We start from the raw sequence: 23,904 nt of genomic DNA, 5'->3' as shown, positions 1-23,904 counted from the left end.
AAAGATAGAAACTCGACGAAACTAAGCTCCGAAATAAACTCCCGTTCTCCGTTCGCTGGAAATCGACCGTAAAAAATACTTGGAATTTTACGAAACCTTCCCGGGCGACGCGAAACGAAAAGTTTCGTTCGTCGAGCGCTCGTAGGACGTTGCTCTTCATCGCTGAGATTCGATCGTATCGATGCGCGATGTTCGGCCCGAGTTACTCCTCGTATTAATTCCGTCAGCGACGATGAAGCGACGAGGACCGAACGAACGCCTTCGATCGTCCCCTCGCTAGAATTTCTCGCGCGCGTTCTCGACTCCGAGTCTCTGGGAATTTTTTTTACTCTCCCGCGCTCCTTTTTTCGGGACACCGTGCGCGCGGACGGCAAGAAGAAAATTTTCGTGGAAAAATATATCTCGAGCGAGCCGGCCGATCGGGGAAACGGCGTGAATTCTTAAAGAAAATAGCTCGTTTGCCGTCGGCGTGCCGGGAAAAAATGAGAGGCGTTTCACCGAGAGACGGAGTCGGTCTCACGGTGAAATATTTATTTTTTCGTTAGGAAAGGCGAAAACGGCGAGGCGGAGAACGCTCGTGGAGAACTGTCTCGTCGACGATGCCAGTGGAGGTGGAGAGACGGCTTCTTGTTGGGAAAATCCGGGGTTAAGCTCGCGCCGTCGTGGACGTCGTCCCGCGATCGAAAACCGGAACGAGACGGCCGAGCTGGACCCCCACCGGAAGTTTTTTCCTACCAGGAACTGCGCGACGACCGAAATTTATTTAATTAGCCGCGTCGAATACCGCGAGCCGAAAGCACAAAGGCGAACAAACGAGTCGCGGCGGACGAGATTTTCCCTCGACCCGGAGATGGGTTTGTTCGGTGCGAGAATTGGCTTTCGCGCGCAACGTTGTTGCCGTAGGAAACGCGCAAAGGCAGCACGGTGACAATGCACCCGATGGTTACCGCGGGGAAAAACACCAACCAACGAACGAACGAACCAACGAACGAACGAACGAACGAACGAACGAACGAACGAACGACGGATAGATACCCATCGAACAAAAGGACTTCTCGGGGGCGGCACTCGCAATCCCCGAGTATTCGCGTTTGCGTTGTTTTTCCGCGAGAAGAAACGGCGAAACAAGACGAACGAGAGAACGGAACGAATCGGAATAGGAAGAGGCGGTACTCTAGCGTCGGCCGAGGCACTCGTTATTACCGATACGTATCAATTCCCGTGCATCGCGTCGAGATATCAAACGGATATCGAAATCGGTCGGTACACTCGAGACTGGCTCGTTATCGTTCGCGGTATCGTTACGATTCGAACGCAGAACGACTCGGAATAAATCGTTTAATCGTATCGTTCGCCATCGGAAGAATTATTTCGATCGAGGTTCGTGCGCACGGCGAAACCTAGAAACGAGAATCGGTGGAAACCGAGAAAAGGGAGCGGCGATTGTTTCTTTTCCTCCCCGAAAAGCGCAAATTCTTATCGACGTACGGGACGATTCGCTCGCGAGGACACGCGCGTCGTTTTTACTTTCGTTTCGGGGGGGAGGAACGCGATACGTTTCGTCAGGTATTTCTCTTCCCGATATCGGGATGGGGGGGAGACGCTCGGTGGATCGAGAATCTTCGAGAGGGGAGAAAATAAAGCGCGGAATTCGGGAGCGAGTCGCGTTGGACACGTAGCGGCCGTAACGCATCGGGACGAGGAGCCACGAAACGCGGAGGAGAGCTCGCAGGGTGATTTATGGGAGCGCGTGCGCGGCACCGAATCCGCACATGGACCGCCGACAGAAACGTCCCCGTGTTTCTGCGGCATACCGTCTTCTAACGCGCGACCCGTCGCGTATCCTCCTTTCGCGGTACCTCCTCGCGCGAACGGAATCCGCGCCGCGTTATTCTCGGACGCGCGCGAATTCGCAAAGAAGAGACGAGAAAAGGAAAAAGGGTGAAGAGAGAGAGAGAATATAGAGAAAGAGAGGGGGAGGGAGGGTGGGAGGGAGAGAAGGGCAAACGGAGCGAAATTGAACGCTAATCCAGCGCCAAGACGGAACGTCGGAACGGGCAGAACGAGCAGAACGGGCAGAACGGGCAGAACGGAAGGAAGGCACGCGTGGCAGTTGCAAGAGAACGGAAGGGTAGGACGGGTAGGAGGCGGTGGGGGTGGCGGGTTCCGTGGTCGGCGGGTCGGCGGCGAGCTCTCAGTCTGTCCTGCGCCGTCGAAACGAAGGAAGCGTCGTTCGGCGTCGAGCGCGACGTCGAGCGCGACGAGCCGACGGGACGACGAGCTCCGTACCCCTTAGTTCGCGTTCGCTCGCCGTCTCGAGCGCGACATTTTCGAGATTTCGATCGCGCGATCGTACCTCGTCGCGTTAATTTACGGAAACGGTTCGCGTACCTCGATCGTCCTCCTCTCGTTTACCGTGGATCGTGTCGTCGTGCGCGGAGGAACCGCGATTACCCAGACCGGGAGATCACGAAAAACCGAGCGAGCCGAGCCAGCGATTCCTTTCGCCTCGAGGATTTATCCAAGAACCAGCCACCGCCACCGCCACAGCCACCGCCACCGCCGCCGCCGCCGCCGCCGCCACCGCCGCCGCATACCGATACGAGGTACGTTTCAGTTTTACTCGCGGAGGAACAGGACGCAGGATATCCTTCCCGATGCTCGGACGGAGGATCAGAGCGCGTCGTCGGTGGTCGCGCGTTCTCCTCGTCACCCTCCTCGTATCGCTGTCGGATCGTCGGTGGTAGACGTTTCACTGCGATCGGTCCAATTAACCGGGGAGACGTCGTTGCGCGCGAGAGCTCGACCGACTCCGCTCGCGATTCTTTCTTCGGTGGTGCGACGCGTCGATCTCGCGTCCGGTTCGTCGCGCGATTTTCATCAACGCGCGTATCGCCGCGAGAAATGGCTCCGAACGAACGAGAGCGATCCATTGTTTCCGGTTCCCCGGTGCGCGGCGTTTTCCTTGTCCGCGAGAAATACTTCGACGGGTGAAGAAATTGCGGCGCGACGGATTTCTTTTTTCTTTCGTTCCTGTTTCCTTTTTCCTCTCTTTCCTTTCGGTCGTCGAGCGCCGGTGGCGTCGTCGCGAGGGCCGTTGTATCGCGCGCGCGACAACGCTCGCCTCGACTAAACGTTTTTACGCCTTCGACGCCGACGGAAAAATGCTATTAACGGCGCACGATCGTCGGAGCGAGCTCGACGCGCGAAAAAACGTACGCTCGACGTCGGGACACGGCTCGTGCGCGGCTCCGGGGAGAACAAAAAAAAAGAAAAAAAAACAAATGTTCCAACGAACGAAAACCGCAGGGAAAATGTTCTCCGTGTCGCGGACCGAACCGAAAGTTTGATTCAACGCGGCCCCGGTGGTCCGAGAGCGTCGGCCACGCGCCGCCCGATTAACGTTCGATCGTTTTGAAATTTGCATCGCGTAGTTTCGCGACTTGCCGCCACTTGGGGAAAGAAAGTTTACTCGCCCCGACTTCGACGGTTGAGTTATCGAGTTCGAAAATGAGTTTACGGTCTCTGCCGCCGCCGCTGCCGCCTCCTCCGCCGCCGCGGATACCCTGCTCGAGGTTCTCGCAACCGGGCGGACGCAAACTTGGCCCGCCCGCGCGCGATTTCGAAGCTGCCGGCAAGTTCCCGAGGTGAGTAATTTATACGGTCGACAACGGTTACGGGAAGAAAACTTTACGGCCGATCGCTCGATCCGGTGGTATCGCGAGCTCGGGGAAATCGAAAGCTCGCCCGAGGATTATTTCTCGAGAGTATCTCCGAGCGAGGGTGGAACGAGAGCATCGAGAACCGAGTAGGGGAGCGACGGACGAACCAACCGCGAGAAGACGAAGTGACTCGCGAGGGAAACCTCGAGCCGGTTGATGGAGGGACGTGGAAATTTACGCGGTTACGGGAAAAGTGGAAACGCAAACGCCCGCGCAGCCCGGACGAATTTCCGAGGCTTTCGCGAACCGAGTACACAAACGGAGTCCCGAAAAAATATTTGTCCCGCGTTTCCGTTCCCGCTCCGACGGCTCGCGAGATATCGCGCAAAGCGTTTCGTCTCGGCGGTTCGACAGCGTTGTCGCGGGTTACTCGTCGAACCGTCGAGCGAAACGCAATCTTTATCGCTCGATGTATCTCGTACGTCGTCGAGCGCGGAGGCAAACGGCGCGAACGAGACGCGATACTTTGCTACGCGTTCACGGTGAACCTCTCGTCGGATCTGGCGCGTAACGATCCTCTCTCCCTCTCGAGAACGCGATCGCGTCCAAGTTCCGTCGAACGATGAAAAATTTGCCACGATTCTCGCGACTTTGATCGCGGCAGGGAGAGCCGGCTGGACGGAACTCGGTTTCGCCGCGCTCGGATACGGGCGAATAAAACCGCACCGTTCGATACCGGTTTATCGTTTCTGGTAGCGTTGGACGCGAAACTGGTCGGTCAGAAGCGCGAGTTTCCGTCCGATTTTCCCGAGAGTTCGTCGAACCTGCGGTTTCCATTAGCCGCGGCTGGCCCCCCCTGTCCCTCCGACGCATCGGCGAACGGTCGCTCGCTCCCTATCCAGAGCCAGGGATATAAAACGCTCCGATAGTTTTTTGCGGCCGGCAAACAGCGCGGATCATCGTCGAACAATGGGTGAATTTTCCACGGAAATTCGGCGCGGGTTGGAAAATCGTCGCGAGACCGTCGCCGATCGGAAACGATAAAACAACGCGTTCCTCGTTCCTCGTTTCTTGTTTTCGTCGAAGGGAGGGTGACGGTGCGCGATATCGTCCCTCTCCGCGAGACGTAAATCGACGAGGCTCGTTTCCTACGCTCGTTATCCTGGGAGCCCGACGTCTACGATTCTTTTCGTATCGTTGAATTTAATTGTCGTCGACGATCGCGAAAACGATCGGTAGACCGTCGAGGGTAGACGGAGACGGGGAGTTAAAAGACGCGCGGCGCCGTCCTCGAACTAGGTCGCGCGGCGGCGTATCCTGCGAATATCGCTGCCTCGTCGACGACAAATACCCTCGACTTCTCTCATGAATTGCAAATTCGCGGACTTGTTTTTTTTTTTTCTTTTCTTTTTCTTCCTTTTTTCTATCCCCTCTAGCGTTTCGCCCGGCGATATTGCCGGCGCGGTCGACTTCGACTTTCTTCGAGAGCGGAGTAACGCTTCGCGAGCTAACGGAATTATTAGCCGGATCGCTCGACGAACCTTCTCCCGCGACGAGTCTCCTTCCCGCGCGAGCTTCCATTTTTCCACGGAATTCGCGGTCCGTCGATCCCGAAATAAACTCCGCGGAGTTAAGCCAGACAAACGGACGATGGATTCCATCGGTTCCCTCGATTCGCTCGCCGGAAACCAGACCGACCGATCGCTCCCGACTAATCGAATCCCTTCCCGTACCGATACCGTTCGCGTTGGATCGTTGCTCGCTGAGAACTCGTTTCCCGCGCGCGTTTCGTCTTCGATCGGATACCTTTCCGTGAGAAAATTTTCGAGTCGAGCGACCGAAGCGGTCGTTGCGCGGCCAACTGCTCGAGGAAAAACCTAGTTAGCGGTTGGTGGCCAACGAGGCCGATCGCTCGACGGATCGCTCGAATCTCGACCGCGAGTCGAGCGCGAGCAGATCACCGCGCGCTCTCTTCGCGATTCCCGCGACTTTGCTCGACGTCTGTGTAAACGTTTCGACGATATGTTTCAGGCCCGATAATCCGAGCGAAACTCCACGAGACTCGAACGTCGCGCCGTCGAGGAAACGGGGACGAAAAGGCGGATCGCGCGTCAGCGTCGACCAAGTTTCCACCAAAGTGTTTATCGAAGGAACAAAGTGCCAAAGAACTCTGGGAAATTAGCCGAAGCGAGTCAGCCGGGCGGAAAAGCGGCGAGACGCGACGAGGAGAAGGATGAGAAGCGGCGTACCGTCGAAGAAGAGGCGATCGTGGTAGGCGAAGGGCAGAGGCGCGTGGGATCGAGGTGGATCCGGGTCGATCGGTGTGATGGTCTCGGGGTGGTGTCCGTGCGTGCCACTCGGCCGCCGGGAATCACCGGCCCAGCAGCAATCGGCCTCCTCTTCGAGGAGCATCGGGAACGACGGTGCACCGTTCACCGTCAGCGCCGCGACCGATCGCGCAGAAATGGTCCAGATGTTCTACTACGAGAACCGCGGCAAATGCTGCAAGAAGCTTCTACGTTACAACGGATATCCGAACAAGGTAAGAACGATGCGCGACGATCTCGCCGCGTATTCGAATCGTCCGAGACGAAATTATACGGATACGGAGCATCGTCGATGAAATTTCAATCGAGCGAAACGAAGACATCGGTGGATGCAAGTAAGAGACGAAGTCGGGATCGGTTGGTTTTGCCCTCCGGCGCGATCGTAACGGCAAAATAAACCATCGGGGAACAACGACGAACGTTCGACGATCGATCCCCCGTTTCTTTCGGAATATAAAAACGAACGAAACACCTCTCGTACGAAAGGCTCGGCGACTTCTTTACGGTCGGTTTCCAGTCGATAACTCGAGAAATTTCATACGGCATTGAACGCGGTCGAACGAGGAGACGCAGTCGGCGAAAAGCGGTCCGGAACCCGGACTCGGCGGTCGACCGACCACCGGACTCCTTTGAGGTTCTTGGCGAGCTGTCAGCGACAAACGACCATCGAGACATTCGAACCGTGGCTCTCGTCGCGAGACTCCGCCACTCGAGAAACTGGAACCGGATCGCGCGCCGAGTCGTCGATTTCCGCAGTGTCCACGGTTTTTCCGCTTCTCGCGCGTTTCGTGCCCCGAAGCCGGCGGGGATTCGGCTCGCGTATTTCGCGCGAACTCGCCAAGATAACGGTGATCCCGAACACGGTGGACCGGACGTATCGCGGCGCTCGAAAGGTTTCCGGGTTCCAGGGGTAACGGAAGAATACGAGAAAAGGAGGAGAGGAGAGGAGCGGGGTTCGAAGTTCGCGGCTCGAGAGGCTCCAAGTTTCCGAAAGCCCCCGGGGAAATAAATCGATTCGCTATCTGAATAGCCATTATGCGGACGTGGCTCGGTAGGCGAGCAGGGGACGGGCGAGGCTGTTAGATTGGGACGTTGGCTCGGCGGTAACGGCGGCCAAAGCGTACAGCCGGAGAATTCGAAAGACGAAAGACGAAAGACGAAAGGGAGACAAAGCACGCGGGGGTACGGACCGAGAAGAGAAAAGGAACAGAGTCGATGCCTTATCCCGTGTCTGGAACTGGGCTAATGCCTCGGAGTTTCGAAACTCGTATCGGCCGGAATTTTCTTTCAATAACCGAGTTATTATTCATCCCGGCCATTTATTACTCTCCTATCCACCGAGGCCCCCTTCTGCCCTCTCTCTCTCTCTCTCCTCTCTCTCTTGGATCTCGTCCTCCCTCGAATCTCGTCTCGGCCCGAAGGCCGCACGGCATCCTCTCGGTCGCGAATCGAACTTTTCCTTCGCGAGGGGAAACCGTAGGCTCGGCGTTGCTCGCTTCGACGAAGAAAAGAGTATCCGACGACGAATTTTTACGAGGGGATACCGCTCTCCGATCGTCGATCGCCCTCGTGAAATATTGCGTCGGGGTTTTCGCGAGAATACGCTTACGTTTTCGATCGGACCGCGACTCTGTACGAGTCGGAACGTTCCACGTTTCGTCCTTCTCTTTTCCGTCGCCGCGGCCAAAGATTCTCACCCTCGTCTCGTTTTCCAGATTCGCGAAATAACTCCGAGCGAAGATTACGCTCGTAATGCGAGAAACGCGCACGAATTGCGAGGCGACGCGACGCGACGCGACGGCCGGCATAATACGTTTTCTCGTATCTACGACCCGTAATCCGGGCGAATGGTAATTCTTCCGAAGAAATCTTTTGAATATGGATGAGTACGATTTCCCTGGCTGATTTCGTTATCTGCATTTTAAAGGCGCCGAAACAGCCCTTTTCCGCGTCTCGTTTCGCTTCGATTCGCGGTCTGTTTTTTCGACTCTCGAGGATTCGATCGCGAGGCGCGGGGATAAAGGCGAAACGATCGTCCGATTGTTTCCGCGTTGTTTCCGCTCGGTACGCGGAACCCGCGAGAAAGGTCGCGGAGCAAAGGAGGAAAGAAAAAGGGTAAACACGCGCGTTGGTCGTATCGTCCCCGCGAGGTTCGCAGTCCCGATAAAAAGGAGCATTGTTTGGCTCGTTGAATGGCCTAGGCGGCAGCGAGGCTCGACCTCGCCGACTTTCGGTGTCGTAGACGGTCTTTATGTCGGCGCGATTAAAGATATCTGGCTGAAAGGGTTCCGCTTCCTTCGCCGCGGAGCTTTCTCTTTCTTCGCGAAACCATCCCCCGGGTCTCGAACGAGCAAAAACCTCCGCGCTCGCAAAGGGCGTTGATTCTACGCCTCGAGGATTCGTCTCGTTTCTCCGTTGGACGCTACCCTTTTCCTCCGCTCGAACGTCTAGGAAAAATTTGCCCCGAACGAGTACTCCGGCTCGCGAAACGTCCAAGGTGATCGTACGAAATTTTCGTCCCACGACCCGATTCGTTTCCAATGGTCAAAAATCGGCCGTGAAATCAGCTCGACGCGAGCTAGAATCGCCCCGGAGGAGGCGGTTGCGGTTTTGTTTTTCGCCGAGCGAGGCGATCGATCTCGGAGATGACGAACGAGCCTCGAGGGTCGAGGGTCGCGACTTTATCCGCGTTTCTTTCGCGCGACGCGAACGAAAGACTTTCCTCGTGCTGCCGGTTCCGACGATCCGTCGAACGCCACGCGATCTCGTTCGCGTTATACCAGTCGATTAATTTTCCGTTTTCAACGACGCACCGAAACTATCGTTCCGTTTACGTTCGCGCGAAACCAACGATTATCAACGATTCGATCTCTCGCGGTTTGCGCTTTAGCGGCGTTCGCGGGAATTTAACATCCCCCTGGATGGAAGGACGGGTAACGGTCGACGATATCGCTCGAGGGGAAAGTTTCCGCGATATTCGGCGAGCGTTCGAAAGTGGCTACCGAGAATTGATCGCGAAACGGTCGGCTCGGTGTCTCTCAAAGTACCCCGCCTTTCCACCGATCGGAGGCGAGCGCGCGGAAAGTAATTAGTTTCTAACGAGCGCGAAAAGTTTCGGGGCGAGTCTCTCGTTACGGTCGCCGGTGTCCTTTCTCCGATGCGCGAAGAGGCAACGAGCCGAACGGAAGGAGCGCCGAGCGAACGGAGAGGAAAGGGTGCTCGCGAAAGCGCGCGTGGCTTCGACTTGTTACGCGGACGAGTTCGTCGCCGACTCCTCTCGAGCAAAACGGCCGACCCCGTCGTCTCGTGGACTGAAAAAAAAAAAGAAAAAGAAAAAGGGGAAAAAAAAGAGGGAACCTCGGCGGCGAGACTACAGGCTCGGGGTAACTCGACTCCGCGGAAAAAAAGACCGCCAGGGATTCGAGTCTCGGTATCGAGATCGATGCGACCGCTCGAATCGACGAGACTGGTTTGTTCTCGAGCCAAAGGTCGTCGGGAAGCTCCGATAACGGATGAATGCGAGGAAGGGCTGGCTGCCGGCTGGATGAAAACCCCGACGGAGAGACGCGGGCCCTTTTCATCCAACGGCCAGGATTCCGACGCGCGCCCGCGTGTCTGGGTTTCGTTTTTATCGCGGAAAAACGCGACTCCGAAGAAAACCGGTCGCTCGAAAAATACGGTCGAATCGCGGTCGGGACGGGGACCCGAACGACGGAAATAGAACCGAGCTGGAACGATTCCACGCGGCCAGGAGGAATCTTCGGCCCGATAATTGTATTTGCTGATCGCGCGAGCACGGGTTCTGGCCGTGATACCGTAACTGGCAGCCGCTTTTTCTCGTCCGGTGTGCGCGTCGCTCACGCATCATCGATCGTTCTACACCGCGGCAACCCGACGAAACGCGCGCGAACCGAATCCGTCGCGACGAATAAATAAAGCGCCGAGCGAACGACGCGATTAGACGAACCGGCGCGGAGGCGCGAGAACCGAGTTCCGAACCACCGAGGAAGAGTCGGAGGAGAGGATTTCGGAGGCAACAATGCCGAGGGAGAACGAGAACGCGAGAGAGACAGAGAACGAGCGAGAGAAGCCCGAGGGACGGGGGAAAGGATTCGTCGGTGGAGGAGAGGCAGGAGCCAGGAACGCGCGTGCGAGAGAGGGACGGACAGAGAGAGAGAGAGAGAGAGAGAGAAGCGAAACGGTCGAGGGTAGCGGGAAAGGAGGCGAAGCGAAAGGGGCGAGCAGGAGGGAAAGAGGAAAGGAGACGCGTATACGGAGAGAGAGAGAGAGAAAGAGAGAGAGAGGTGGACGGGCGACCGTAGGGGGAGCAGGGAGAATCGCGGAAAAGAGGCAAGAGGGTGGATATTCCAGGCTGCACCCCGTGGCTGTCCCAGCGCATTGCCATGGCAACCGACCCTGAAACACCCTGCGGCCGTCGCACCATCGGAGCTTTGCTTTCCGATGATAGTAATAATGTATCCTCGCTTTCGTTGATGTAGGTCGCAGGATGTTACCCCCCGTGGCCCGCGCGGAAGGGCAGATCTTTCGCGGCGTCCTCCGGACTCGCCCGGAACCCGCAATTACGCAGCTTTTTGCGATACGCCCACCTCGCGGCTTCTTGTCCCTCGCGGCGGAGCTTTGCGGTTTCTTACCGTAACGGCGTGCCCCTTTTTCCGCGCATCGTTGCGCGTACGAAATTCCGGCGAGCACCGGGACCGAACAAAAGTCTTTCTCTGTCTCTTCCCTCTTCCCTCACCCTCTCTCCCTCTCTCCCACACTCTCTCCCGGCCCGGTTCGTTTCCAGCCGAGTCGCTCGAAAGGGTAATACTTTGTAGGAATTTTTGCGCGCACGAGCGCGGGCGCGGGCGCGGGCGCGGGCGCGGGCTTCCGGAGAAGAAGGGAAACTCTTTCGGCGGTAATACGCGTATTCGAACCGAACTAAAACCCGGACTCGCCGCCTCTGTGCTCCGATTAACCCTCGACGCGACCTCTCGTTGTACGAGCTCCCTCTGAAAGATTAACTCGCTCGACCTCTCGCGTACCGCGCTCCGCGTTCACCGTTACGCTCACGTACGCTCGCGATACGTGCCTCCTCGCGGTCAAAATCTCCGCGCGCGGGGTTTCCGTAATCCGGGGAACACTCCGGGCGTGGTAAAACGTTCGCTCCGTCCCGTGCCCGTCGAGGAATCGTCCGCGCGCGTACCGGTAACGGAGGGAAACGCGTAACGCGTTAACGCGGAAGGAAAGTCGCGTCGGGAACGTTATCGACTCGATCTCGTTTCGGTCGAACGGAGAAGACCGGGCGGCGGCGGCGACGGCGACGGTGGCGGCGACGGTGGCGGGGGCAGGACGGAGGCAAGGAGAAAGGAAAACGGACTCCGAGAAAAACACGATGTCGCGTGTTTGTCGATGCATCGCGGCGAGTGGCGTCGGCGTTTTTAATCGGCGCCACTTGTTTCTAACGACCCTCCTTTGTTTAAGCCCCTACACCGTGCTTCAACCCCGCGGTATTCCCCGTTCTCCGCTTCCACCGCCCGCTTCCCGCCATCCGCCATCCGCCATCCGCCATCCGCCACCGGTTTCCTGTCACCCGCCGCCCGTCAACCTCGCGTCTCCTCGCGTCTCCTCGCGTCTCCTGGCGTCTACCTCGCGCCACCCTCGGCACCCCTTCGACGAACGAACGATCGAATCGCGAACAAGCCTTACCGCGACGTTTTTTTCCTCTTCCGGTTTCCTTTCCACCGTTCGGTGGCTTCCCGCAGAAATCACGCTACGCCCCGACCAACGACGTCGTCTTCGTCGACTCTCGACTTCGAGAAGGTCGCCCGATCCTTTCGCGAGCTTTTCGAATTGTACGAGGAATCGTACGCGTGCGTTTCTCTTCTTCGAGTGGTCTACGCGATCTTACGTCGAGGGAAGTTACGATCGTCGCGCATAGTTCCGGTCGATCGGTCGATCGAACGAACGAGGCGCGATGATCGAGGCTTCTCCCCGGCCGGATCGACGTCACGGGGGCCGCGGCCATTCGTCGTCGCGTCGACGCAAACGAATCTCGCTCGACATTGAGTCGTTAAACGCGACCGAGTGGACGCCGGAAACGTAATTTCAGCGGTAACGAGTTCGACGATGCGCCGCTCGCTTAATTGCTTCGCGTTACGTGCTCTTTCGTCGATTCGACGGACGAGGGAAGTTTTCGGACGACGCGAGAAACGTCGTTCCGGTTCGCGAGATCCTCTTTCCTTTCGCGTAGCAGCCGAAACGAAAACCGATCGGGAAAGATTCACGAGCGACGAACGTGTCCCGGCGCGGCGCCGCGTCGGATGTAAATGAATTTCGCCGGAAGAGTAATTCCTTGACTCGCAAATGGGGTTCGCGACGGGGACGGGAACCGGACGGAGAGGGAGCGACGCCGCGATTCGAGAACGGGTGGACCGGCAAAGGAATCGATCGGAATCGAGTCGAAGGTTCACTCTCGCCGGAGAATTCGACTCGAAGTTGGCTACCGGTAGAGCGCACGGGGCCGAGTTTATCGAATCGACGAGGGAACGGGGAAGAGAAACGACTCGAGTTTCCCCGGTTTCGGGTCGCGGCGACGCGAGGCGGAAAAATGTGGACCACGGTACCGGGCTCGGAGCGAAACGAACGCGAGCTCGCCGATAGAGCAAATATTCGTTTTGAATTCCCGATCCGTCGGTCCGACGAATCGGTAATTCGTTTACAGGTTGGAACGGCGCGCATCGCCGCGCGGCCGTTTCGACGCGGAGCGTAGCCGTTACGCGCTCGCGACGCGAAACGAACGATCCGTATCCGTCGTAGGGCACCGATTTCGCTTCGTCCGCGTCGATATACGGGTCCCCGGGTCGTCGCGGGGCGGGCTTTCGATCGAATTCTCGTTTAAATCCCCGTCCCGGCGGGTATCCCGGCACCGTCCTCGAGATAGGGCGAAAGGGAAGAGATCGTTGCACGTTCGGTTCGACGACCCCATTACGCGCGCAAGATTAAGCCCGTCGCATCTAATTAGGTCTGCCGGCGTGGCAGGTGTAAAGTATTGCTGACCGTGGCGTCGCACGGATCGGTGGCTGCCGCGATTTCTGGGATTTCGTACGAAGCCGGATTTAATCCGGGCGTACCGTTGTATAGGTGGGGTGTACGTGTACACCGTGTATACATAATTTAGGTATACAACGTATACACCGTATATATTTATCGTCCGGAACGGCATCGCGTTACCGGGCTACCGTTTTCTCGAGCGACTAACCCAGAAAATACCCGGTACTTTGTCCTCGGGTGTACCCGCTCGCTCGGGCTTCCCTCGTTCGGGTGAACGGAAACCGGGGATAGAGGGAAATTAACGAACCGGCGATGTTCCGCGGACGAGGAAGAAAAGGGAAGACTCGCACGGTTTTCTTCGCGAGCAGGGCGAGCAGGGCGAGCGTACGCGAAATTGCTCGATCCCGCGTCGAATCGATCGCGGACCGCGTTCTTACCCTCGGTCGCATCGGCTCGTTTCCGTAACGCGATCTCGAGGCCCCGTCCGCGCGCGACATCGACTTTCCGATATCCGATGTCGAACGCCTTTCCTCTTCCCTTACCCGTTTCTCTTCCTTGCCACGGTGTCGGCGTGCGACGTTGCATCCACCCCGTGACCCAGAAACCGCACCGAGCGAAAGTTCTAGGCTGCGCGTTGGATTACCGAGGCCACGAGTCGCGTCGATCGCGACGGAACCGAGCGACGTCTCGCTCGCGTTGCGTCGCGATCTCTCTCTCTCTCTCTCTCTCTCTCTCTCTCTCTCTCTCTCTTTCTCTCTTTCTTTCATCTCGCGTCGCGCGACCATTCCTCCTTCCACCTTGCCGAAAAGTAACGAGTTTCGCGAACCGGTCCTCGGTCCCTTTACCCTCGAACCTAGCCGCGATCGAGTTTACTTTTATTCCTCGGATATACCTTGCCGTTCGAGTTCCCTCCTCTCGCTTAAATCTACCGATATATAGGAAATCCCCGCGTTATCGGTAGCCTTTGCCCGCGATTGCCGCGCGGCCAATCTCGAATCCGAATTGAACGCCGAAATCGAAACCGACATCGGCGAAGAAGCGAGGGGTCGGGAAACCGTCTTATCCGGGCGGGGCCTGGCTCGATTCCCCGTTCTTTCGCGAAAATTTACGGAATCGTTTCGGCGAGAGAGAGGATAAAGATTCTTACGGTCGGCGATTGCCAGCCCCCCTCGACTTTCGAGGCGTTTCGAAATCTTTCGTTCGCGTCGCGCCGGGCGGGCCACGCTCGCGGAAAATTCGCTCGCAACTCGATTCGGCGTTGTAACGCGATCGGGCTCGCGTTACGGCGTCCTCGATCCTCTATTTCGACCAATTTCGACGCGCGCATGTATGTGTCTCTCTCTCTGTGTGTGTGTGTGTGTGTATGCGCGAGCGGGCGGGCGAGCGGGCACGGTTATCCCCAGGGTGGTCCTCGCGTTCTGGAATTTCGAAGAGGATTCCACGAACCGCGGCTCCGAGAACGATTCCGCTCCTCCTTCCCCCCACGGATTAAGCACCGGCTGACCAGCAGTTACCGAGACTTAATGCGGAGATACGAGACTCCCCGGGGATAACCGCGATCGTCGTTTAATCCCCGACGTCCTTTGCGACTACGCGTTTCTCGTAACCTTTGCCGGATATTCGTTCCCCGTTCGAGACGTCCGTTGCGCGCGAACAGTCGTGTCTTTTTTCGCGTCTTTTTCGGATCACGTATACTTCGGATCTACGGATGGAGATCAGCGACGAGGAGAAGCGTAGAATTCGACTCGGTGCTTCGTTGGTCGTTCATCGGCAACGAGCGCGAAAAGGAAGCCGAGAGAGAGAGAGGCGAGACTCGTCGGAGCAGGCGAGTGGACGAAGACGAGAACGACCGAACGACGCGAAGCAGCGGATTATCGGATTAACCGGTGTATCCGGCGCGCGTAATGTGGGCAAGGTACGCGGGCAAGCCGGTCGCGGGAATGGCGCGCGGCCTACCGTTCATCGCCGGATGGATCTCCCTCGACGGATCGGATCCTTTCGAGCGTCGCGGAGGGACGCGTGTCCCCCTTGCTTCTCGACGATCGCGCGAAATAGGCTCGCCCGACGATTTCGGATACCACGCCGGAGTGTTTCTCGAGTGCGAGAGAAATCCTCTTGGCCGATGCGAGAGCAAGGTCGATGCTCCCGCGCGCGAGAACCGCGAGAAACCGTCTCGGGTACGCGGCGAGAAAAACAGAGGGGAAAAAACGAAGGCAACGCTGCCAACCACGACAACGACGACGACGACGACGACGAAGACGACGACGAAGACGACGAAGAGCGCGCGCCGCGAGAAAGGAGGAACCGTCCGTAAAAGTATTTTCCGCTTTGTCGCGCGTCGCGCGTCGCGCGTCGCATCGGTGGAGAAGCTACGGGGTCGTTGGGAGCTCGTGTTACGAGCGTGTAACCTACTCGAGGTAAATAAGCCGACGGGTTCTGCGCGGCAGTCGTCGGCGATCCCGAGGTACACCCGGAAACTCGCGAGCACCACGAGGTGAAACGCGAACCGAGATTTCTTTCGTCGCTCGTTTTCTCGCAATTTCGTTCCGCGAGTCGAGCAACTTCGACGCGCGGCAAACTTTTCCCCTTGTTCCTCGTTCGCGCGCACTCGATGATCTCGAACGCCACCCCGGTCACGAATGCTAGACGCGGCGTCGTCTAACGCCGTGAAAATCGTTCGTGGAATTTTAACGAGTATTAATATAATTTCCGGGCGGTGTAATTAAGCGCGCGCCGTGACACGAGTCTGGCGCGTTTCTACGACGATGGGGGGACAAAACGCGAGAACAACGGAGCGAACCGGGCAGACAACGAGGACCGAGTAGACCGTAATGAAACGTAACGGAGACGCCGGACGCGCGACGTAAGGGAGAGACGCGCTCGAAAGAGAGACAGAGAGAGAGAGCTGACGCGTCGCGGACGACGGGGCGAGCTCGCCTCCACGAGTTTGCGAGTCCAGACGCGTCGAGAGGAAGGAGCGGGTGCCCGAAGCGAGCCACAGGAAGCGGCGATAACGCGACGAGATTCGCTTATTCGATCGGTAGTGGAACGGAAGCGCGAGCTGCCTCGCTTCGCCGTGTACGGTATCGAGCGTTGCCACGACCTTCCTAGAGCAACGGTTACTCCTCGTTGGCTCCCTTCGCTCGCCGACAACGCGTTCGGGATTCCGTTTGTCCGTGGAAGATTAATCATCGAAACGTTCTCGATTGCCCGTATTCTCCGTCGACGAGCAGTCTTCTTTCGTCGAGAGACGCGATCGCGAGTTTCACGCTCGTCGATTCCACCTTCCGTCGTCGAATCGGTCGCAATCGTCGACTCGATCGACGACGAAACGTTCACCGCGATACGAATCCTCTCCGTTTGAAATTCTAAAGCGGTCGACCCTCCGCGTTTCGAGTCGTACGTCGAAGCGTACCTCCTCGTAGCTTCGTCGTTAAAATCCGGAGAAAGGAAGACCGGTCTCGAGTTGAGAGGAACGTGGAAACTCGTCGAGTGGTTTTTGTTTCGTCGCGTGGCTCGCGAGGCCCTCGCGAGAGCGATTCGCGATTACTCTTTCGTGCTCCCGTCTCGGACGTTTACCCAGCGCGTTGAATACCGTTTAGTCGGACCTTGATTACTTTGCGCGAGGAACCAAGATCCGGATCTTTCTTTCGCGATACGTCGAGAATCGTCGGGACAATCTACCGCGAAAATATCGGACGAGGGACGTACGGGAATAAATCGCGGAACAACGTCACGGAACGCAAAAACCGGTGGTTCGAGTCGGAGAGGACGTACCGGTACGATCGGGAGGAAATTCGAGGCCGGGATAGATTTCCGGTGAAGTCCAGCGTGTCGAATCGAACTCGGGTAACGCGATTCGCGAATTTAACGGCGCGTGAAAGCTCGACTCGATGTTTCGGTATTTAACGTCGCACGGACGGTTGTCCGCGGTGGTCGACGACCGGGCAACGAGCGTCGCTTTTCAAATATTTTTCAACCTCGACGCGACGGTATCGTTCGTACGTCTTCAATGGCCGGCGACCAAGAGGCGACGCGTTTCCGAGGAGAAGATCATTTTCGCGAGCGTACGACGAGGTTCCTCCTCGGCTCTGTCGCGTACGCGATGCTTTCGAAGAAGAGCACGCGGCAGTTTTCGCGAACTCGAACACTTTTGGTATTTCGAACGCGGTACGCGATGTCCGCGGAAGGAGAGAAAAAAAATAAAGTTCGAAGAGAGAACGCGACGGAGAAACTTTGTCGCTGTACACTCGGCTCGAAGGCGCATCGAAGCCGTCGTTTGGAGAACTCGTTTCTCCGAGCGACTCGAGTCTCTCGTTTCCGTCGTCTCGGTGCTTCGAGCCAGGATTTTCGAGCACCGCCTCCTTTCCGCGTATCGACGAGTCGGCTCTTTCGTTCGTCCTTCGGTGCCCGTAGTCGAGTCGTCGAATCTCGTCGCTCGGGTGTACACTTTGCCGCGAACCACGAGCGTCCTTCGCTACGACGAGAAGAGCCCGGGCTAATGGAATTTAAATAACGTTTTTCCTAATATCGGGAGAGCTTCGCCGTACCGATCGGTACGGTCCTTCCGAGCGAAAATCGGTCGAAACGCGCGACCTCGCTCGGACTATTTTTAATTGTACGTCATTCGTGTCGCCTCGGAAATACATCGCGTCGCGTATAATTAAAAATAAACGCGGCCTCGTTTTCGTCGATCTCGTCGAGGACGGTCTCGCGAACACGTTCGGGGAATATAAAAAATGTCTCCGTGGCGCGGTGAAATTCGATCGGCGAACGAACGAAAACCGACGGGGACGAGCGAGTTTCCTCGCGACGCGACGCGAGGGAAAAATTGCACGCGCACGAGCCGGGAACACTGTACCTCGAGCACGGGATGCTCGTTGTCTGTCGCAGGTGCTTCTGTTTCCGGAGGAGGGCTGGGCGAGAAGCGCGAGTAGTTCCTACTGGACCTTGACGCCGTTCTGGTGGAGTCGAAGTCGGTGCAAGGTCGTCGAAGTTGCTGGGACCAGGAGGTAAGTCCCCGAGAGAGAGAGAAAGAGAGAGAGAGCGAGAGAGGAACGAGGAGGCGTCGACGCGACGATAACGTTGTTGCGGCGTTAACGGGGTCAGCCGCGGAGAACGTGGCCGATGATGCACACGTACGCCGCCACGACGTTTTCCCATAATCGTATTCCTCGCGCGGACGGAAATTCGTGCTTTCGGGTTACGTGGCCGGAATGTCTACGATCCGTTTCCCGCGTCGTCGCTCGAGAATTACAGGGACACGCCGCGTTCGAAATTTCACCGTCCCCTTGTTTCCCGCTCCTCGCGAGTTTTGACGGTGTTCCCGATACGCGTGATCGCTCGCGATCGTTTCTCGACTATGCCGGTTGCCCGTTTCCGTCGTCGGAAACTTTCGATCGGTCGTTTCGAGAACGGTTTCTCGCACGGTTCGAACTTCGAACTCATTTCGCGAGTCCCCGCTCGAGTCGTCGCTCCCTCGATCTTCGCGACACCGAGGTTAATCGCGAGCGAGCAACTTTCGACGGTGGAGCAACGAAACACTCGTGGAACAAGTTTTCTCGATGCGTCGACGATCCTCGACGAAAGGTTAACCGTCTTCGAAAACTCCCCGAGCTGGCCAATTAACGGGAGAAACTTTCGAAGAACGTTCTCGGTTTTGGCTCGCGTTTCGACTCGCGAGAGATACGGGAGATCGGACGACCCGACGTTAACCGACTCGCTCGCTGCCGATTCCTCGTCGGTTCGTTTTCGTCGAGCGATCGGGCAATGCCCCGAGGTGGCTGCGAGTCGAGGGGACCGTCTCTCTGTGTCTCTCTCGAGAGAGAACGCGCACGGTATCCTCGATTGCGCGGCTCGCCAATTGCGGCTTATCCCTTAACTCGCGCGCGATCTCGCCGCGTCGGTGCAAAGTGCGTCGCCTTGTACTCGGACGATAAACTATACGGTAAGATCGAGAACCAGCGAAGGAGAGAACGGATAACGCGCGGCACGGATTCGCGATTATCGCGCGGTCGCTAGCTGGTAAACCGGGATTCGGCGATTTTCTAGCAAAACGACCCTAGACGCCGCCGTGGCCGTTAAACCGGCTGCCAACCTGCCAGTCCGATAAGCTTCGCGATTTATAGCGATCCCCTCGATTCGGGCCATCCCACGGAATACGCCGCGTCTTAGTCGTACTCCTTGCATACGGTCTCCTTGTCCCGCGTGTCCTCTGTTTCGTCCCTCCTTGCGCGATTCTTCTTCCTCGAACTCGGAGCGGAACGCGAGCTCGAATTTCGCGAGAAAGAAGCGGAAAACGCACACGATCTCCCTGTCCCGTGTCCTCTGTTTCGTCCCTCCTTGCACGATTCTTCTTTCTCGAACTCGAAGCGGAACACGAGCTCGAATCTCGCGAGAAAGAAGCGGAAAACGCGAGTCGGTCGATCGATCGAGGTCTCGTTCTTTCTTTAGCCACGTGGCGCGGTATTGTCTCCGGCGTTATCGCGGGAGTAGGATCGCAGATGCGACGAGACGTTAACGACGGAAAGAGCGTCTTCGTTCGCGAGGAACCGAGCGCGGAGAGTATCGAAAAGTTTTCGGATCGTTGCGGTGTTTACGAAACTAGTACGTTTCGGTGGTTCGCGATGCGCGCCCGCTCGACCGAACTTGTACACGGGCTTTCCTAAATATTCCCCGTCGAGTAATCTCGCCGCTGCCCCCGCAGGCAGGCAGGCAGGCAAGCAGGACCGCGTTAGTTTAGGCAAACAAGCCGGTCGACGGGTCTCGATTCGGACCGATCCCAACTTTCGGGCGTCGCCGATGCAAATACGCCCGGTCTTTGCACGGCTCGGACACCGTTCGCGCGTGACGCGGATCAAAGCTCGCGATGGTCGAGCTCGATTCGAAGGGTAGCCCCCGGCCTCGCCTCGCCTTCGTCCATCGCGCAAGATTTCCCGATCGTTCGTGGGCAACGATCGATTCCTCTCGGTTCGTTTTCGGAAAGTTTTCCCCGCAGAGGGTACACCGCATCGCGCGCGAGCTCGAGTATTTCGCGAGATTGGCGCGAATCGATGGTCGAGAGGGTCGATTCGAGTTCGCTGGTTTCGCGCTTGGTCGCCGATTCGACGCATTCCCGTATCCGGAAACGATCGTCGCGGAGAAACGAGGCTCGGGCAATCGGACGACGGGTCGAGCATCGAAAGGGTGCTCCGGTTGGAAGTTTCCTTTGTGAAGCGAATCGAGGACCGGAGGAAAAGTCAAAGCACCAGCCATAGTGGATTTTAAACCGAGTGTTGGATCCGCCGCACTTCAATGGAGGGCGTTTAAACTTTTAATGATCGTCGCCGGCTGAAGCGCTCGCCGGAATAAGCCCCTCGAGTCACCGGGGAGGGCCGTCCCACTCGCTTGCTCGCTCGCTCGCTCGCTCGCCCGCTCGCCCGCTCGCGCGTTCTCCACCCTCGCTTATCCTCCACCCTTCCGCTTCCGAAAACGCTCGACCCCCTCCCGCCGCCATTCTTTCCCCGTTCGAGCGTCTCCCTTCTTTTCCCGACCTTTCTTCTTTTATTAATTATTCTCGGTTCGTTTCGCGCGTACGACTGCGCGCCCGAGTACTCCAACGACGCGTTTTATTTTTCGCTTTTCTCGATCCGTCGAGTCTTCCCGGCCGACCCGAAACTCTCCTCGTCGTATTTTCCTTCGAACAGATTTACGACCATTTACGCGGAATCTACGTTAAACGTTTCGCGTGCAACGCAATACGTTCGAAAAGTTTCCGTTCCCGAGCGGTGCTAACGTACGCGAAAGATTGCGCGTCGCCCGTCGCGCATCGATCTTCCGAATCTCGTTCGCGGTAGCCTGAACCGCGGTGTCCCCCGCTCTGGTTCTTTTCGAACGAACCGAACGAACGATTCGTTATACTTTTCTCTCGGTTATTTTCTATCGCGTATTCTTGTCCTCCGCGTTCCATCTCGTACCGCTGAACCATCGTTATTTTCGTCGTCGCGACTCGTATCGGGTCTCGCGTCGCGTTCGTTCCCCTCGAAACTCCCGGTAGCGCGGTCGTCCCGCGTTCGATCCCTTCGAGAGCCCAGTTTCTCGGACAACGCGCAACCTGCCGACGAAGCATAAAGCGTCGACGGTACGAGTGGGGTGAGGGCTGGTGGAAAAATAGGCGCGGAGAAAACAAATTGCCGTAAACCGTGTCGCGTACGAGCGACGGTAATCGCATTACCGATTTACGGGACGATAAAACGCTTACCGAGGACCCCCCGACCAAGTGCACGTTTTTCCGCGAGCGAGCTGTCGGCTGTCGGCTGTCGGCGACAGCTGGAAAATTTTCACCCGTGAAAATCGGCGCCCCGTTCTCTTAATTTGGCCAGGGAAAACGTACGCCGCGCGTCCCGACGATCGCGATTCAAGGGGGGCCTCGTAATTACTCGTCCCCGAATAAATATTCCCACGCGGTGTTAGACGCACGAATCAACGAGGACGACCAACGTCGGTTAATAAACTCGTAAAGTTTCGTCGGCGTAGTTTCAGCGAGTTGCTCACCGAATCGACCGTTTCTGTTTCAGGTACAGCACCCAGGCGAAAATGGTGGACACGGGAACGGGCACGCTTTACATTATCGGCTCTTTCAAGAGAATGACGACCGATCCCGATTTCAAGGTACGGTTCCTCTCGCGTCGGGATGGATCGCGAATGCGCGCGTAATTCGTCGCTCGGATCGATAACGCGGAAAGTATCGTCGGTATTGCGGCTCGCGAAACGCTCTAATTGAAAGGAAACACGTGAACGCGCTATTCGAATGGGTCTCGTTTCGCAAATTCCTAAGGAACGTCGTCGTTGGATCGTTAGCCGCGCGGAAGCGGAACGGTACGCCGCTTCGAGTACGCGGAACGATCGCGTAACTCGGAGGCTGGGAAAACTTTGAGCAGAATGGAAAATTGTGGAACGCGTTAACGTCTGGATGCTAAACTCTTCCGAGTGGTCGCTAATGTCTTCCGAGCGAAACAAAACGGCGTCTTGTTTGCTTCGCAAACGGAGCTCGGTGGAACGGATCGCCGAGTCGAAATTTCGCGTCTGTTTCGCGACGTGGAAACGAACTCGCGTAACGACGGTAATCGATACACCTGGCTCCTTCGCGTTCGAGCATCGGTCCCCTGCTCTCGAGACCGTAAAATTCGATCGTCCGTACCTCGACACCGTCGAAATATTTCTCCCCGAGTCGACGATCCACTCGGAGGAAAGTGTCGCTCGCGTTCCGTGGCGAGACTCTTCTCCGCGACGGGGCGGAGAGACCCGGGGATTTTCGAACGACCCAAATTCTAAAGTGGCTTCTATTGTGCGGCGACGGCGTAACGTATAGGTGACGGGGAAATTTACGAGGCTAAAACGCGAACGTTAGCAGCACGTACGTTCCCGTCTCGAACGCTCGCGTAGCCACGGACCCCGACGATGCTTTTCCAAGACGAGCCAGCACCGAAGGGGCCGAACCGAAAACGATCCTTCGCCACGGAAGATATTACCGTTCGTAGTTGTTCGCGCGAGCCGACGATCTCGGTGTACCGTCGATACGTCTGAACGACGCTGGTCTGTTTCTGTCGGCAGTTGTACCTGACGTCGAACGTTTCGTCGAGCGACTTCAACATGGGTTACAGTATGACGGGTACGTTGGAGCGTGGCTGCAAGAAGACCAACTCCTTCCAGATGACTCACTTCGCGGTGATCCGTCGACGGGACTACGAGAAGGCCTACGAGGATCCGAACGCCACCTAGTGTTCGTCCACACCCACGCTCTCCGAGTGTGGGGATTGCGAGCACTACACGTAGAAGGGAAAAAGGATCGCGTCGCGGTTCGCCGAAAAACCCCTTTCCTCCTCCGGCGACGGGTCGCGTCGTTATTTTTCGACGAATCCCTCTTTCTCTGGTCCGTGAACGCGCGACGCAGCCAGTGGGAGCGCGGGCGCGTTCCCTCCGCGTCCGGCGGCTTCGAAATCGACGGGAATCGCGAAGGAACGCGGAGCAACCGATACGCCCCCGACGAGGTCCCGCGTCAACGATCGACGGAGCAAATACGAGCAGCCAAAGAAGCGAGCAAGCGAGCGCGCCAAACGAAAAAGCAAAGAATACCAAACGTCCAAAGGTAGTGTTTAACTTAGCTCGAATTAAGTAGTTTTTAACTAGCGACGAACGATACCTAAGTCGAGTATACAAAGCAACGGTGATCGAGAAGAAACCAAAGCATTTTCCAAAGTATTAGCACGTAAGGTCGTAAATCTCCCAGGGCGATGCGTTACGCGGGAGCACCGTCGCGCGGTTTCCTAGGCGCCCTTCTTTCCGCGGTGCGCGGTGCGCGGTGCGCGGTGTCCACCGGGTCCGCTTCGGCCCGCTCCGTGGAAACTCGATGCCGGAACACCGGGGCCTCTCGAGCTTCGTTCCGCGTTTTCCGTTCTTCGAGAGTTTCGCCGACCGCCCCGCTCGAGCCAAGCCGAGTATCCCTTCTTCTCCTCCTCTTCGTCCTACTCTCGCGGGATCATCGTGAATCGGCGCAGAATCGACGCCGATACTTATTTTTGTTAATTGCAAGTAGAAACTTGAAACTTGGCCGTGTCACGATGCGTCCCGAAAGCGATCTCGATCTTTCGTCGATCGACTCGGTCTCGAATCGACCGCGCGACGAAACGATCGGACGACCGAGTACCCCGTAATCGGCATCCAGGAGGATTTTTCTACTCACCTGCTTCGCTCACGGCCGTATCCGATACCGTACGCGGACCACGCGAGCGCATCGCGCGATCCAACGATCGCGAATCGGTGTTGGACGATCGAGCGGAATCGCGCGTACCGCTCTTCTCCCGTCCGAGCGGGGGAAAAAAAAACGA

The 23,904-nt window shown here is 57.3% G+C and overlaps 1 protein-coding gene and 1 long non-coding RNA gene across 2 annotated transcripts; both read left to right on the top strand.

The window, feature by feature from the left end:
* Positions 1-3,315: 3,315 nt before the first annotated feature.
* LOC143143370 (uncharacterized) lies at positions 3,316-5,980 on the top strand. The gene is made up of 2 exons (XR_012991120.1): positions 3,316-3,647; positions 5,694-5,980. It is a non-coding gene; the product is annotated as an uncharacterized LOC143143370 (long non-coding RNA).
* On the top strand, positions 5,850-22,934 carry LOC143143369 (uncharacterized). Its single transcript, XM_076304519.1, has 4 exons — positions 5,850-6,204; positions 17,933-18,051; positions 21,595-21,688; positions 22,631-22,934. The coding sequence occupies exons 1-4, from the start codon at positions 5,989-5,991 to the stop codon at positions 22,796-22,798; spliced, it is 597 nt and encodes a 198-aa protein (XP_076160634.1). The 5' UTR covers positions 5,850-5,988; the 3' UTR covers positions 22,799-22,934.
* The last annotated feature ends 970 nt before the right edge of the window (positions 22,935-23,904 follow it).

The sequence above is a fragment of the Ptiloglossa arizonensis genome, chromosome 2, assembly GCF_051014685.1.
Source record: "Ptiloglossa arizonensis isolate GNS036 chromosome 2, iyPtiAriz1_principal, whole genome shotgun sequence".
NCBI classification, from domain to species: Eukaryota; Metazoa; Arthropoda; class Insecta; order Hymenoptera; family Colletidae; genus Ptiloglossa; species Ptiloglossa arizonensis.
This window is presented reverse-complemented; position numbering and strand designations above follow the sequence as displayed.

What these genes read in the sequence shown, in the direction of transcription:
- LOC143143369 (XM_076304519.1), top strand. Translation starts at nt 5,989, where the DNA reads ATGGTCTCGGGGTGGTGTCCGTGCGTGCCACTCGGCCGCCGGGAATCA. An exon ending in ACAACGGATATCCGAACAAG is followed by an intron (nt 6,205 to 17,932) that starts GTAAGAACGATG and finishes TGTCTGTCGCAG; the next exon opens with GTGCTTCTGTTTCCGGAGGA. An exon ending in CGACCGATCCCGATTTCAAG is followed by an intron (nt 21,689 to 22,630) that starts GTACGGTTCCTC and finishes TTCTGTCGGCAG; the next exon opens with TTGTACCTGACGTCGAACGT.